The following is a 15,433-nucleotide window of genomic DNA, read 5'->3' as shown; positions in this document are numbered from 1 at the left end:
CTGTCAGCCAATCAGCATGGCACTTGCTGACCTGATTGGCTAAGAGTCCTTGGTTTATAACTTCCATTGCCCAGTTTGTGTTGCCCGTTCAAAGAGTTTAGTTGTTGCTCCTCTGAGTGCTATACATTTTGTTTATTCTGTGTGCTGAACTTTGCCTTGACCCTGACCATGTCTGATCTGTGCCCCTGTGTCCCGAACTTTGGGTAGACCCTGACCACTCTTGAGTTGTTTTTCTCGTGTATTTACTCCTGGCTTCTTTACAGCCACTATTTGTTTATTTGTTCTTGCACATGAAGCAAACAAGTAGCTCGACCAAACGAAGACCCCCCTCGGCACGTATATAGCAAACGAGTAGCTCGACCCAACGAAGTCCCCTTCCCCCTACGCACCTGAAGCAAACAAGTAGCTCAACCAAACAAAGACCCCCCTCGGCACATATAGCAAATTCGTAACTCGACCAAACGAAACGCCCCTTCCCACAGCACGTGAAGCAAATGAGTAGCTCGACCAAACATAACCCCCCTCCGCATGTGAAGCAAATATGTAGCTCGCCCAAACACCCCCCCGCACGTGAAGCAAACGAGTAGCTCAGTGAAGCAGCTCCGTGAAATGAGCTCCCCCTCTCTCTCCCTTTCCATCCCAGCACATGGAAACTAGCAGAACTGCTGCACAGAGCGAAGAGCAGTGAAGTATATGGAGAGCAGTGAAGTATATGTGTAAAGAGACACCCCCTGGGAGAGAGAGGTCTAAGTAGACGCCCAGCGGTAACCAAACGCCCATAAGGTAAACCTACTGCCCTGAAGGAGAGAATGCTGAAGGGGGATATAAATACTGCTCAAGACCCCTCCCACAAATGCAGGCTGTAAACAGCCTTTACATATATATACAAATGTATATATGTGTGTGTGCACAATACAGAGGTTAATCTGTGGAGTGAAAAGGTACTTTAAAAGGAACATTCTAGCCCCTTAATTTAACATGTCATTGGTGAATGTATTCTTAAAACATGTGACCTTTGGATTTAAAAAATGTGACTAGTAGTTATCCTCCTCCTGGTAGCCTGAGATTCCATTGAAATCAGTGGGAGTAGGGGGAGGCAATCACATGTTAGCTAGTTGGCGTATGTGACTCAATGGGGGCAGCTTATCCTGTTTCTAAATACTTACAATTTTTGATATGAATGAGTGTATCACAGCGTATTACAGTGTTATCCAGCACAAAACATCACAATAATATAAAACTAATAAAATATCTACAAACAGGGAAAAGAAAAAATGTCGGTGCGCTAAGCTAGTCACAGGCTCAAATAATACAAATGTGTAATACGAGGCCTACCAAACAGGTGTAAGCATGCTGCAAAAACAGTGTATTGGCTGTACAATGCATACAAGAAACAAAAACTGTCTGCGTTTCTTACCCTAATAAAGTTGGCAACAAATATATAAACATAATATAAATGAGAGGTTTTGGTTATATGAATTGGCCAAAGCATAATTAAGCTCACCCGCCACGTCAAGGCACACTCTCAATAGGGTGAGAACCTACTCTCACCTCCTACATAGTGGGCACACAAAGCAGTTTATACTGCTACCAAAACCTTATTAACCACTATGTAGGAGGTGAGAGTAGGTTCTCACCCTATTGAGAGTGTGCCTTGACGTGGCGGGTGAGCTTAATTATGCTTTGGCCAATTCATATAACCAAAACCTCTCATTTATATTATGTTTATATATTTGTTGCCAACTTTATTAGGGTAAGAAGCGCAGACAGTTTTTGTTTCTAATAAAATATCTAACCTATTGAAAGATGAATTCCCAAAAGACTGAAGTATGTCTTGTGCAAGAGCATGTATATGGGAGTGCACAAAAAATAACAGTTTGTGTCAACTTTTCCATAGCAAACTTGCCCTGTTCATTTACTTCTTCAGTGTTACATTTGTTGACACCACATAAGTGAGTTTGGTATTCAGCTACATTTAAATATGATATCCAAACAGAATGACATTGGAAGACATTACCATGAACTGATCTTCTTGTTGAGGTTGAAAAGGCTGTTCTAGGTTGTCTTCTCTTAGGGTTATGGGCCCGCATGTCCCTCTGCTTCCATAAACCCATAGGGTGACGTTAGCTAAAGTTCCAACACTGCCTGTCAGTACCGACACCTTCCATTCATGTGAGTTAGGTGTGTGAACACGTATCTCTTCTTTGATTGGCTCTGCTGTAATATAGTAAAGGAAACTTGTACATCATATTTTCAAGAACAGAAAATTTTTCTTACACCAACTTGACCGGCCCAAACAGCCCTGACCTCAACCAAATTGAACACCTTTGGGATGAACTTTAATGGAAATTGCAAGTCTGACCTTCTCATCAACATCAGTGCCTGCCCTCACAAATGATGTACTGGATTAATGGGAGAAATTCTCACAGAAGAACATCAAAATCTTGTGGAAAGCATTCCCAGAAGACTGGAAGCTGTTATAGCTGCAAAGAGGGGACCAACTATATATTAATGTCTCTGTATTTAGAATATGTCTTAAAAGTCCTTGTTGGTGTAATGGTCAGGTGTTCCAATACTTTTGTCAATACAGTGTATATGGATATACATTCACATTTAAAATACATAAATAAAATATTGAACAAAGTAACAAAAAGGTGGGTAACAAGAGCTCCATTGAATGTGTATGGCATAAATATGGCATAAATGCACACTTACAATAAGCAGAGAACAAAATACTGCCTAGTTTTTGTAACATTACATGCTGTATGAGATAACATCCCATAAAATCGGGTTTACCTCCCCCCTGTTGTATTCCTGAAAAATGTATGTGTTGACATGAAACAGATCTTTGTAGTAATGCTGTAACTCACTTTGGCTCAAGGGTGGAGACACTGATGGGCTCTGAGCCAGCGGCCCCTGGATTTTAACAAGTTCTCCATCGTGTTTGCTGATCTCTTCCCTTTTCTTGCTGGGTGTTACAGATGATCCTGCAGGGGGTTTTCTGCCAACTAAAATATATTAGAAAAAGTGAAACAATTTTATTTATTTATTTTCTGGAAATGTTAGGTTTCAGGCTACTTTTTATTCTTATACTTTTATTTAATTAACAATATTAATATTAATCAAACACCACGCCACATGACACTCAACATGCGTGTGTGTGTCCTGAAACAACAAATTAATTACTGCTATGAGAGCAACTACTCCCTCTTTTCACTCTTCCTTTTGTTTCAATTACCCCTAGTGCTCAATTGTACAACATTGCATAATTTGGTGACACTTAATAAAAAAAGGTAATAATAATACCTCCTATGTGACAAAATCTGTACATCCAACTGAGTCTTTCAGTTCCTCTTCCATTAAACTCTATTCTATACGCCTTCCATTATGCTTTGTAGTATTATAGTATTTTTAATTACTCTATGGTTGATAATAGTATTTTGTAGTGTAACGTCTTAATGGTTTGGCAGCTAATACATACACTTGATGACCTTTGGATAGAAAATCATGTTTTTCTCCCCAGTGTGGACCACTGGTACCGCATTCCCATTGGGTAGAAGACCAATATAGATTCCTTTATTCCTGACTGATTCCAGGATGACTGATCCAGTGTCCATATTTTTTTCAACGGTGAAATGACAATAATCATCTCCTGTTCCCTGTTACAAAATCACAGACAAAAAAAATAAGAAATTTCTTCAGATAAGCCTTTTAACCTATATTATTATTATACTGATGATATACAGGCCTGGACTGGCCAGCAGTAACATTGGGCCGGGGGCGAATGCCCAGTGAGCCGCTGGCCAAGTGCTAAAGTGAGTAGTGTGTACAAATCACCTGTCCTCTGTAGAATCACTCACTACAGTGGAAGCAACATCAGCACAAGCACTACATTGAGAACCTCATGAAATTGGTTTCCATTGCCAAGCAGCTGCACACAAACTGAAGATCACCATGTGCAATGCCAAGTGTTGACTACAGTGGAGTAACGCACAATACTACTAGGCTCTGGAGCAGTAGAAATATGTTCTCTGGAGTGATGAATCACACATGAAGTCTGATGGACAAATCTGGGTTTGGCAGATGCCAGGAAAATACTACTTACTGTAATGCGTAGTGGAATTTTGTTGGAGGAGGGATAATGGTCTGGGGATGTTTTACAGGTTTTGAGCTAGGCACCTAGCTCTAGGCCCCAACAAACAAAATAGGGTAATGCAATGTTAATGCTAGAGCAAGCAAAGACATTTTAAACAACTATATGCTTCCAACTTTGTGACGCCAGTTTGGGTAAGGCCCTTTCCAAACCCAACATTAAACTGCCCCTGTGTGCAAAGCAAGGTCCATAAAGACATGGTTTGACAAGTTTGGTGAGGAGGACCTTGAATGCCCTATAAACAGCCTTGACGCTAACTACATTGAACACCTTTTGGATGCAGTGTGAACCATGTCTTTTCATCCAACATCATTGCATGACCTCAAAAATGTTCTGTTGGCTACATGAGCACAAATTTCCCACATACATGCTCCAAAATCTTGTGGAAAGTCTTTCTAGAAGAGTGAAGACTGTTATAGCCTCAAAGGGTGGGGCTCCATATTAATACCTATGGTTTTGGAATGGGTTATCCAAAAAAGTCATATAGGTGTGATAGTCAGGTGTGATGGTCATATAGTGTATTAAGAAAAAATAAAACTACACACAGCGGGCTTAAATAATGCTTTGCAGTCTGGAGGGGTATACAAACATCCCTCAAATCTCTTGCAATGTTTTTTTCCTCTTAACTCTTGTTCTTAAAAGGGATTATAAATATGACAATCATTTTCTCACAATGACTTTATCAATGTGAGTTTTCACTATTTTAACTATTTTAATAGCTTTAATTGCTATTTTCAGTGTTTCTGGTGGGATCCACATTAACACTACCATCATAGACTACATGAATGTGGTGGAATTAAAAATTACTGAAGTGCAATCAGTACTTATGCTGAGTGGCATTACTCTTCATGTGAGAGCACAGAGCCCCTACAGATCTTCCACGTACCACTAGTGAAATATACCATACTATGACATCCTAAGTTCATTAAGGAGTAAAAGATTTGGTGAACTTGTCCAATAGTGAAGAAAAACTAAATGTAATATTTAATTTACATTTATCTTCGTATTTATATATATATAATTGTCCCTTCATTTGAAAAGAAAGCAATGAATATTAACTTTAATCTATTATTCATTCTTAGCATTTTTACAGACCTTATTAAGGCAACATATTTGCTTACTTTGCCATGACACTGCCCATTCTTGATGCATAAATACATTTTAGGATGTGTTACACTTTCAAACATGCAGACAGTGGGGCTGATTTTATGGACTCTCCAATGGGAATCCGGAGTCTGTTTCCCAGCTCCACTACAAAGTCCTTCATTCTTGATACACAAAGCCTGGCTCCAGCTGGTTGTCAATAATATGATAGCCTCATCTTGAAAAATGCCCTAAAATGAAAAGAACAGAGATTGAATATCAGTAAGGCAGGACAAATACACACATTCTTCAAGCTAAACCTTTCCAAGATATCCAAAACAAAAAAGAAGGCAATACAACATTACTGTTATGTTGGTTTTGCACAGAAGTAAGAAGTGGATCATTTCCTAAGACCAAGAGTTAAATATAAAAAATATCACAATAAACCCAATAAACCATATTATTCTGTTAATTTGACATCCATATAAAAATACATGCTGGCAAATCAGTATATAATTTATACACCCTATTATACAGTGCTAACACATAGATTGTTTTGTTACCATACATTTTTGCTCTATATTCCCTATATATTTTGTATATTTTATATACATATATATATATATATATATATACCATTCAATTCAATTGTTCTCCTATTGGAAAAATAAGCAGTGCAACTTTTTCCAGTATTAGAATGTACCTTCAAAAAACCTGAAATATGTTTATTAAGAATAATTAATTCACCTTGACATGCACCACAAATTCTTTGGAAATTCCAGCATAGTTATCGGTATACCCATCAGCTGCTTCACCGTTACGCTCAAAAGAAACAGTGAGACCCGGGACTCTTGTAGATTCTAAGGTAACACAACGGTTGTGTTGAAGGTGAACACATAGTTCACAAAGAATGCCGCTGTTATCCTAGAAAATAAAATAAACCAACCAAATCCACAAGTAATATCAACCAGTTCATATGTATACTGTACAGGCAGAAGATGACGATAAGGAGAGTTGTTACCTTTATGGATTTGTGTTAAATCAAATGAGTTGCTATATAAATGTCATATATTCCAAAGTATGAACTTTAAAGGAAGCATTAAAATAAAACATAAAAATAAAGGTATGGTTTTGTGGGTGATTCAGTCATACTAGGGCCCTTTGCTAGACCTTGTAACCAGGAGACTTACATAATTTGCATGCATGGGGAATGGGCCAAAAAATAATGAGTGGCAAAAGAAAATTAATATAGTAAGAAATGCAATCCAAAAGGTATTCAACATACCATAGCAGTGACTTTCCCCTTGTCTATCGCCAAGGCAAGAGCTTTGATCTCATGACTGTTAAAGATTCGAACGTTTCCTCTTTTTACCAATATATCAAAAACACCTGAACAATTGAATAAATATTTATTTGCTTCGGGTTTGTAAAGTACAATATAAAACATAACAAAAAGTCAAATATTTCACATGCCTATTTGCTATGCCCAGTGCTGTCTTTATACATGAAAGGGCTTTGGGGAACAGCCCAATTGTACCTGAGTGGGGATCTGTGCAGCTACTGGCACAAACCTCTTTTAATGAGTCCTCCTGCTGGACATAGGACATGACATCATATCCTGGAACTCTCCAGCAACAGGTGGTGATGAGGACTCAATGGAGGAAGCACTCGGGGAGGTCTGTGCTGATGGCTGCTCACATCTCCAACTCACAAATGGGAGGTGGCTTAAGGCACAGCTTCCATGGAACTTAAGGTAATTCTGAGTCCTGTGCAATTGCCCCTTTTGCTCCAGGTTGAAAAAGGAAGCCCTCATCATATCACAGAAACATAAACTGATCCAGGATACAAAAAAAATTGTGTAGGATAACTGTATGAAATGATTCACAATAAACCCATGAAATACATCAACAATCCAGTGTCATACATGTATGTCTAATAGGTTTCCATTTCCACTTGAAGCTAAAAATCTAAAAAAACATTTTTTTACATATTTACCCAAATCTACCCCATTTGTCACATAAAGAAATATAGGTTTGACACACACAAATACTAAAATGTTCACTTTCAAGATCAATTTACCATATTTATCCTTCTTTTCTCCAAGGGCATCTACTTTGCTGTCTGGAGTGAGCCGAATAAATTTCCCTGTTGCTTTGCAATAGAACTGTAGGAGGTTGCCTTTTTGATATTTCCACTTCTCTGAGTGCCACTGATTAAAGGAGTACAAATAGAAATGGTTATTTTATTAACGTTAATTTGTAGACCTCCCATAACATGGCAAAGTGCCATATAAACAATAACGGAACTCCTTACAATTTCTTTCCTCTTCAACTCAAGCTCTTGTCCTGTTGAATGTAAAAAAAAAGTTTTATCTGTAAACATCATTATAACTTCCAAAGCATGGATAATAAAAAAAAATCGTAGTGTTTATTTAGCTTTTATTTTAAGACTTACTGGCTGGGAAATCGGTTTCATCTGCAATAAACACTAGTCTTGCAATTTTACCATCATCTTCTCCTTCATCTAGCCATCTTTGTGAACAAACAGAAGAAATGAAAATGAAGAATGGTGACTGTTATGGAAAATATGTGACCATGGCATCATTTGTGCAAGCAAAAAAAATACCCAATTCTCAATGTATCATAATTAATATAAATTACATGAATGATGGAATTATTCAAATTACTAAATTATAGAGACGTATTGCCTAGTTATAACAGAGCAGGATATGCCCCATTTGTGTAATATTCTCATGTTAGGATGCACGTTAGAAATATTTTGGATGATAAAAAGATTTTATGCCAGATTTATGCCAGATTTTATGCCAGAATTTAACTATGCACTGATTTACACCAAATAGTAAAACTCAACTGAAGAACAAAATTATATGAAATTATATTGAAAGCTCACTATAAGGAGAGCTAACATTTTGAAATGTTCTTTTAATGAAATGTTCTCATTTATTTTAAATATAATGGCATTAAAAAATCCAAATATTTTGTAGCTTCAAGATTACAAGAATTAAAACTATGCTGTAAAAATGCTGAAAAATGATACTTTGGATAAATGACAAGCTTAGCACAACTATCCGATTAGTACTACACATAAAACAGAATCAAATAACTACTATAAAATGTATTATTACCATAGCATTAGCAGTGCCCCTTGCATTGGTGTAATTGATTTTTCTTGATGTATTTGTTCATGTTTTTTTTTTTGATAAATGGTTTCAATAGCATTATTATATTAAATCTGCTGTTTCCAAAAGAAATGAATAATCTATAGATACATTGTAAAATGATCATGAATCAGTTACAGACCTATGACAGAAGAATGCATATTCTTTATCTTTCACAGGATCGTAGACAATTATTTTCTCCAAATACCATCCATTGCCTAAATTAATGAAATATGAAAGTTTGCAAATTAATATTAAATCTCAGTATAAATAATGAAACATGTTTTCTATTAAACAGTATATGGTGTGTATGTTAGTGTATGGTGTTAGCATAAACTAGTTTCAAAAGCATGTGTGTGTGTGGGAGGGTGTTAGTGCATGGTATTAGTGTGACTGTATGTATCAGTGCATGTTAGTGGTGTACCTAGGGTTAGTGGTACAAGGGAAACAATCCAAAATTGGCCATTAAGAATACTAGTTGCATCACAGGTCACCTCACATTGCATACATTATCATTGTTTGTGAAACCAATAAGTCTTTTATCTGACCACATATTTATTTTAATATTTATTACCTGTTCCAAGTCCATCATGGCCTACAATGACCGTATGTAAACTCCCAAGATGGACAGCTTCTAATGTGAAAGTGTCAGTCTGAAAGGAAATACAATAAAGCAATTAATATTCTAGCTGATTTCAGCAATGCTTCTATACGTATGTATTTCGATGATGTATCTAGGCATGCAAATTGCCACGTGTCCACCTCTTCATATGGCCAAACACCACCTGATAATCTATTAATATTAACTGAAAGAGCTACTTACTTGTCCTTTTACAAATCTTTTGGGTTTGTTTGTCCTAACCAATTGCCTAGATCCTGTGTCCCCATATTCACCATGAATTGCTATATAAACATTAGCCTCGGTTCCTGCATTCCATAGATCCCCTGTCACAACACGGATTTCGTAGTTTGTCACTAGAAAAGAAAACAGTTCCTGCAGTAACAGCTATAAGGAAAACACAATTATCAACAAACATAGAAATGACTTGTATTCTCTTTGAATTACAATCAATAATATAAAACATAAATGTGGGCCTGTCACTTTAACTTATGCTCACTTCATTGAGGTCAACAATACAGAAAACAAACAGTTAAATTTAAAATAGTGTCAGTGACAGAAATGCATCCTCTTTTTTTTGCTGCTGCCGTAGCAGATAAGTATACCTTTTATTACTGACCTCTTATTGTGCTGTAAACGTTTTATACATTTTCATTATTTTAGTAGTTTTATTTATCTTGCCTTTGTTGTTCTGTACCATTTTGCGTCTATTTGTTTTCTTCACTACTACCATAGCTTAGCTGGTTTCTATGGCTCTTTGTAACATCCCTGCACAAAGCCCTCATATGACTTCTTCTAATATTCCTCTGACTCTGGTAATGGGCAATAATGTAAAACAGGGAGTGAAGTCTGGTAAAGCTACATAAGAAGCATTAGCACTTAGACTGTCAAATGTTGTCCCCTTTTAAGGACCATAAATATTTCTATGACCAATAACTTAGTGACTCTCTGCCATCCTTCAGCAGTTTTTAGAAGTGTGCTCCTGGTTCACACTCCAGAACCTCTAAAGAGGAAGAACCTGCTTCTAAAAAGAATTGCATAAAACTGTTCTTCTGACAGTGACGGGTTATTATTTCTATTCAGAGTACACTCATACTGACAATTCAGATGTAGTGTCTCGTTATCAAGATCATGCTTCTCTGAGCAAAAGAGTCATCAACAACATTATCTCCTCATGAACTGGACACTGATGCTTCTTTCAGTCTTGGTTTTCTCATATACCACAAGAAGTGGGTCCACATTCACTCACACTCTCACTCACTCTCTCCCACTCTCATTTACTCTCTTGCGCTCTCTTAATGTTTCCCTACCTCCTCTGCTGACCACTTCCACTTCTGCATACTCTTGTTGTTATGCGTCGTTATGCGTTGTTATCTCTGCGGATATAACCCGGCCGGAACGTCCGCCAAATTGGCAATACATCCGGTGGCGTCCTCTCCACGATCCTCCAATTGGGGGAGAGGATGTCACTGAAAGCACTATAATTTTTCCCTAACGTGAACTGAGGGCAATATGGTGGAGCTTGCGGTGACATTGTCTCTCTCGGATCCTCCAAATGGAAAAGAGGACATCACTGAAAGTGCTGTCATCTTGCCCTGACGTGGACTATGGGCAATATGACGGCACTTTTCGGGTTATGTCTGTGGAGATGCGGACGAAGATAGAAGATAAAAGATGAAGAAGAAGATGCATAAGAGCTCAGCAGAAGTGGAAATTGTCGGCGGAAGTGGTTGGCGGAGAGGGCAGGGAAACATTTAGAGAGAGTTAACACATTTTTGAATGACCCAGATGGCCAGGGAACGAAATTTGCACATGTCTAAAGGTACAATTATTCTCAAGCAAATCTCAATAGTGACAGGTCCACTTATTTTAGCAACTTAAGAATCAAAGTACAAATATGAAATCAGATGCAGTGTATCCACAGAGATTGCCTGAGCCAAAGTGCCAGGGTAACGAGTATTTAATAAAAATCAGCACAGGTTTATAAGAAACATAGAAGTGCACCTAAAACCTTACCAAGCCATGTGCACCAGTATACGGATTCTTTATTTTTCCTTTTAAAACTAACCATGAAAAAATTCATGAAAAAATACATCAATAAAAAGAAAAAATATTAGCCAATAAAAATGTGCCATTATTGCTTAGTATTTAAAGCATGTTTTAACTTTGTCAGCACCCATAGCAAAGTTTGAGATATTTTTTTTCTTTTAGGAATGAATCAGAATGTGCATCACTTGGACGCTAGTAATATTGTTACAGTAATTAGGTTTCTAGGTAAATGTACAGCCTGGTGCTTTTCAGATAAACCACGGAGTCTATAAAAGTGAATAGTGGTGACTATAATTGTATGGCATCACTGTATTTTTTCGTTTGACATGTTTTCAAAGCTTTCATATATTTCAAGTTGTTTTGCTGATGCGTTCGATTTTTTCAAGTGTTCCTACATAGAGTAAGGAGAAAAGGAGAAAATGGACATTATGAGAATTTATCCACATTTGTAGTCAATGTACCTGGAAGCTGAGAGTGGCTATGAAGGGTAACTGGAAACTCTCGGCAGATCTCTCCATCATCCTGATCCTGTGCTAGCCAGCGGTTGACATTGATGATAAATTGCTCATTGGAGAAAATATTTAATAGTTTCACCTATAGAAATAAAGGAATAAAATACAAGCAGTAGAATATATGTGTAAAACAGGATTTTTTGGCAGGTGAATTAATAAAATGAAGACTTATATTATTTTGATATCCACATTATACATAAATAGCTTAGTGTTCAAAAGTTTAAAGGTCACTTAGAAATTCCCTTGTTTTTTTAATAAAAAGTAATTTTTTTATGTTTTTATATATAGATAGAGATAGGTAGATAGATAGATAGATAGATAGATAGATAGATAGATAGATAGATAGATAGATAGATTTTTGCCTAAATAAAAATGTTAAGTGTTCCCTAGAATTATATAAGCCAAAAGAACATCACTTTAATCAAGTTAGTTGTTGATTCTGCCTTAATGGGGTGCTGAAATGTTTTCATTGCTTGAATAAAAAATAAGTGTTATCAAGCTATATTTCATGTTTTCATAATCTTCATTTTATGTACAGTATTTACATTGCAATCATTTACCTGTTCGCAGTGCCACGCAGGAAATTCTCCAGAATTACTGTGTCCTATACGTATTTTGTAGACTTCCCCAACATCTCCAATGTTAATCTATTTCAAAAATAGTACTTTAGCCATAGATCATACAAAAATAGCACTATTAATTCTTACTAATTAAAATATAAGTATCTTTTCATTACGAAGCAGAGATGTTTAATAATATCAACAATAATCATTTGGATTTGATAAATAGGAGATCTTTTACCAAACAACATATATTATTCCATACAATAATATATGTTACGCATGCTCATGCATGATGAAGGAAGGCATTAGTTGGTTCAAGACTACAGTTAAAATGTTACAGTGTGGCAGAAAGTGTTCCAAACAGATACATCAAAGCAATATGTACAGTACTTATCCAATTGTTTCCCCACCTGTTTTATAGGGATGAGCATGGTCTAGAACACTTATTCAATTATAGGAATTTTACCTACAGTAATACTACTATTTTAGCATTATCTTTAGTATGTAAGTACATATTCATGAAGATAAATGTTTACACACCATAAAGGTATCCTCATGACCACTCTGAAATGTGTCTTCTTCATCACTATACAGAAAAACAGGCTCTGAGGCTTTCCGATGCCCATAAAAGGTAATGTACACTTGAGATGTAGTTCCGGCAAAAGCCACTTCACTGGTTATGATTGATACGCTCCACTTGCCAGCTAAACAGATTACACAGGAAATAAAACAAGATATAATCTCAAAATGAATACATATCATATACATATACATATCGTATATTAAGGGCAAGTAATTGCTTAATTAAAGATGAGGTAATGTCATATATGGAGGATCACCAGTTTTGGTGAAAATACACATGGATACAATAGATATAATAATTAAAGTATAAAACATATAAATCTTAAGTGTGTCTGTCCAAACTAGAGTGACCACATCAACCATGTTTTCCAGGACACATATCATTTTTGCATGCTACTGACCAGCCCGGATAAAATGCTTCCCTGCAGTATGGGGGATATATAACTGACTGATTGGTTCTGTTCCATGAGTCTGTACATCCCACATACTGCAGGCAGCACGTCACCTGTGCTGGTCATCAATACGTAAAAATTATATGTGTCATGGAAAACATGGCCGATGTGGTCACCCAAGTCCAAACACTTCTCTACAGTCCAGTCCAGAGATCAGTCTGTCTCCTTAGAGGACTGGAGCGGAATTACTAATTGCCCTGTATAAGAACTAGTCAAGAGCTGCAATTCCGCCTTCACTTGGTGCTGCAACTTTAAATATATACAGTACATGCACTTGCCCACGGGGACTTCATCAGAACTGAACTCAGACCATAGGACTTTCTCCTCACCAGGAATGGAGTAATCATGGTCTTCCTACTCTTACTGTTGCTCTTATTTCTTGAGTTTTATTTTCTCTTTTAGAGGACCTACTCATCAGGTGGCTGTTTATTTTACAAAGTTTAAAAGATATTTGTAACATGGCTTTTCAACATGTCTTAGTAGTACAATATAAAACTAAATAAGGCATTTATAAACCCATTTTCTCCTGTTTTTTGTACATATCATTGATACTTAGCGTTAGGAAGCACTGGGATACAGAGGAAAAACAAGGGATAAAATGGGATATGAGCCCTAACGTGGATCTGGTTTAGACAAATCCAATGTACATAGTTTGGTGAATTGAGAGTTGAGAAATCATTTTAAATGTTGCTGATATGTTAACTCATCATGCACCAAAAACACAAAAAATAAGAAGGTTGAACATATTCCTCTGGCACCCAGTGGTTGAAGTTAATAATAGATGTGGATGCTAAACTCATTACAGAGTTACATTGCTTCTTAGGTATTCATGAATGTATTGAATGTGATACTTATCGTATTTGTTGTATAGCTGTGCATTACAAGCAATAACTTCCTAGACGGGTTTATCAAACAGAAAATTCATTGCAACTGTTCATTCATAAAATGCAACACCCCAATGATTAGCATTATCAATTATTCAGGTCTTAAAACATTCAACTTGGCTAATGCATTCATCCATATAAAATATTTAAGGATTAGAAGTTTGGTCTGCATCCAAAATCAAACTATATGAACAAAATATACCCAAAACTATATAGGATATTTAAAAACAGAGAAGGAAATTGATTACTTAGTTTATACATAATGTAGCAATTTGAAGTGCAACTCTTTATGTGCCATGGGAAAAGGTGTCTTAAAGACAAGCATACCTTTATTTTGTAAATGTCCTCAAGTTTCCAAAATTCAAGATGCATTTTCAGAGCTACCCCTGCAATTGACTTAACGACAGCTACCAGTGGACATCTCAATCAATCATCTAAGATCAAACGTGGTAGGAGTGACTCTAGCTCACTACTTCTGCTGAGAGCTACTCATTGTCCCTTCATGTTGACAGCACTGGTTGCTCAGAAAAGAGCTTGTATCTTCTACGGAAGAAGGTGCTTTATCATTATTGCAACAACACTTATAATATAGCATCAACTTCTTCGCAAAAACATCGTTTTGATAAACAATGGGGTTGTCTTTGGGGACAGAGGTATCTGGGAATGAACTCAGTGCATATACTAGCTAACTTATTAGGTTACTTTAATAATTCCAATTTGTAGTTTCAATTCTTTCTTGAACATTAGTTGTATAAGCCTCATGACAAAATTGCTGTTTTATTTGTGCTTTTAATTGATATTGGTGATTCTGCAAGAAGATTGTTTTATGTTAAATTAAGGAGCAAATGGCTATGTATCAGGTGTATACAACAGATTGTTAGTTAACTCCTATTTAATTTTCATCAGGATATTCTACTTTTGGGTTATTGATGTAAATTCACATAAAAGACACATTTATGAGCCCAGGTCTAAACTTATGAATTACATTCCGAGTTTTTTTTTTAATGGTAGTATAGTTTTAAAAAATGTGAAAAATAACAGCAAGGGAGGAATTTCTGACCACCTGCCTAATATCGTGTAGGTCCCCCTTTTGCTGCCAGGCCTGACCCATTGAGGCATGGACTCCACTAGACCTGAAGTTGTGGTGTGGTATCTGGCACCAAGACTTTAGCAGCAGACCCTTTAGGTCCTGTAAGTTGCGAGGTGGGGCCTCCATGGATGCATCCTGGTGCCATGTGTTCTCTAGGTAAGCAACACACCCGGCCATCCATGTGATGTCAAAGAAAACGTGATTCATCAGACCAGGCCACCTTCTTCTATTTCTCCGTGGCCCAGTTCTTAAGCCCATGTGCCCATTT

General features: G+C 36.7%; 1 protein-coding gene across 1 annotated transcript in view; it reads right to left on the bottom strand.

Annotated features, from left to right (window-relative positions):
- The window catches only part of LOC128497737 (lipoxygenase homology domain-containing protein 1-like), a 64,144-nt gene that overhangs the window by 30,343 nt on the left and 18,368 nt on the right, over positions 1 to 15,433 (bottom strand). Inside the window, exons 3-17 of the mRNA XM_053467899.1 lie at positions 12,698 to 12,861; positions 12,155 to 12,241; positions 11,544 to 11,676; positions 9,238 to 9,389; positions 8,989 to 9,067; positions 8,557 to 8,632; positions 7,691 to 7,767; positions 7,550 to 7,581; positions 7,316 to 7,445; positions 6,522 to 6,625; positions 5,984 to 6,160; positions 5,275 to 5,487; positions 3,482 to 3,659; positions 2,871 to 3,008; positions 2,018 to 2,217 (exon numbers count right to left, since the gene is read on the bottom strand). Coding sequence (XP_053323874.1) covers positions 2,018 to 2,217; positions 2,871 to 3,008; positions 3,482 to 3,659; positions 5,275 to 5,487; positions 5,984 to 6,160; positions 6,522 to 6,625; positions 7,316 to 7,445; positions 7,550 to 7,581; positions 7,691 to 7,767; positions 8,557 to 8,632; positions 8,989 to 9,067; positions 9,238 to 9,389; positions 11,544 to 11,676; positions 12,155 to 12,241; positions 12,698 to 12,861 — 1,940 coding nt within the window. The remainder of the gene's footprint in view (positions 1 to 2,017; positions 2,218 to 2,870; positions 3,009 to 3,481; positions 3,660 to 5,274; positions 5,488 to 5,983; positions 6,161 to 6,521; positions 6,626 to 7,315; positions 7,446 to 7,549; positions 7,582 to 7,690; positions 7,768 to 8,556; positions 8,633 to 8,988; positions 9,068 to 9,237; positions 9,390 to 11,543; positions 11,677 to 12,154; positions 12,242 to 12,697; positions 12,862 to 15,433) is intronic.

Source organism: Spea bombifrons, chromosome 5, assembly GCF_027358695.1.
Source record: "Spea bombifrons isolate aSpeBom1 chromosome 5, aSpeBom1.2.pri, whole genome shotgun sequence".
NCBI lineage: Eukaryota > Metazoa > Chordata > Amphibia > Anura > Pelobatidae > Spea > Spea bombifrons.
Note: the sequence above shows the minus strand (reverse complement) of the source record. Positions and strands in the feature narration are given on the sequence as shown.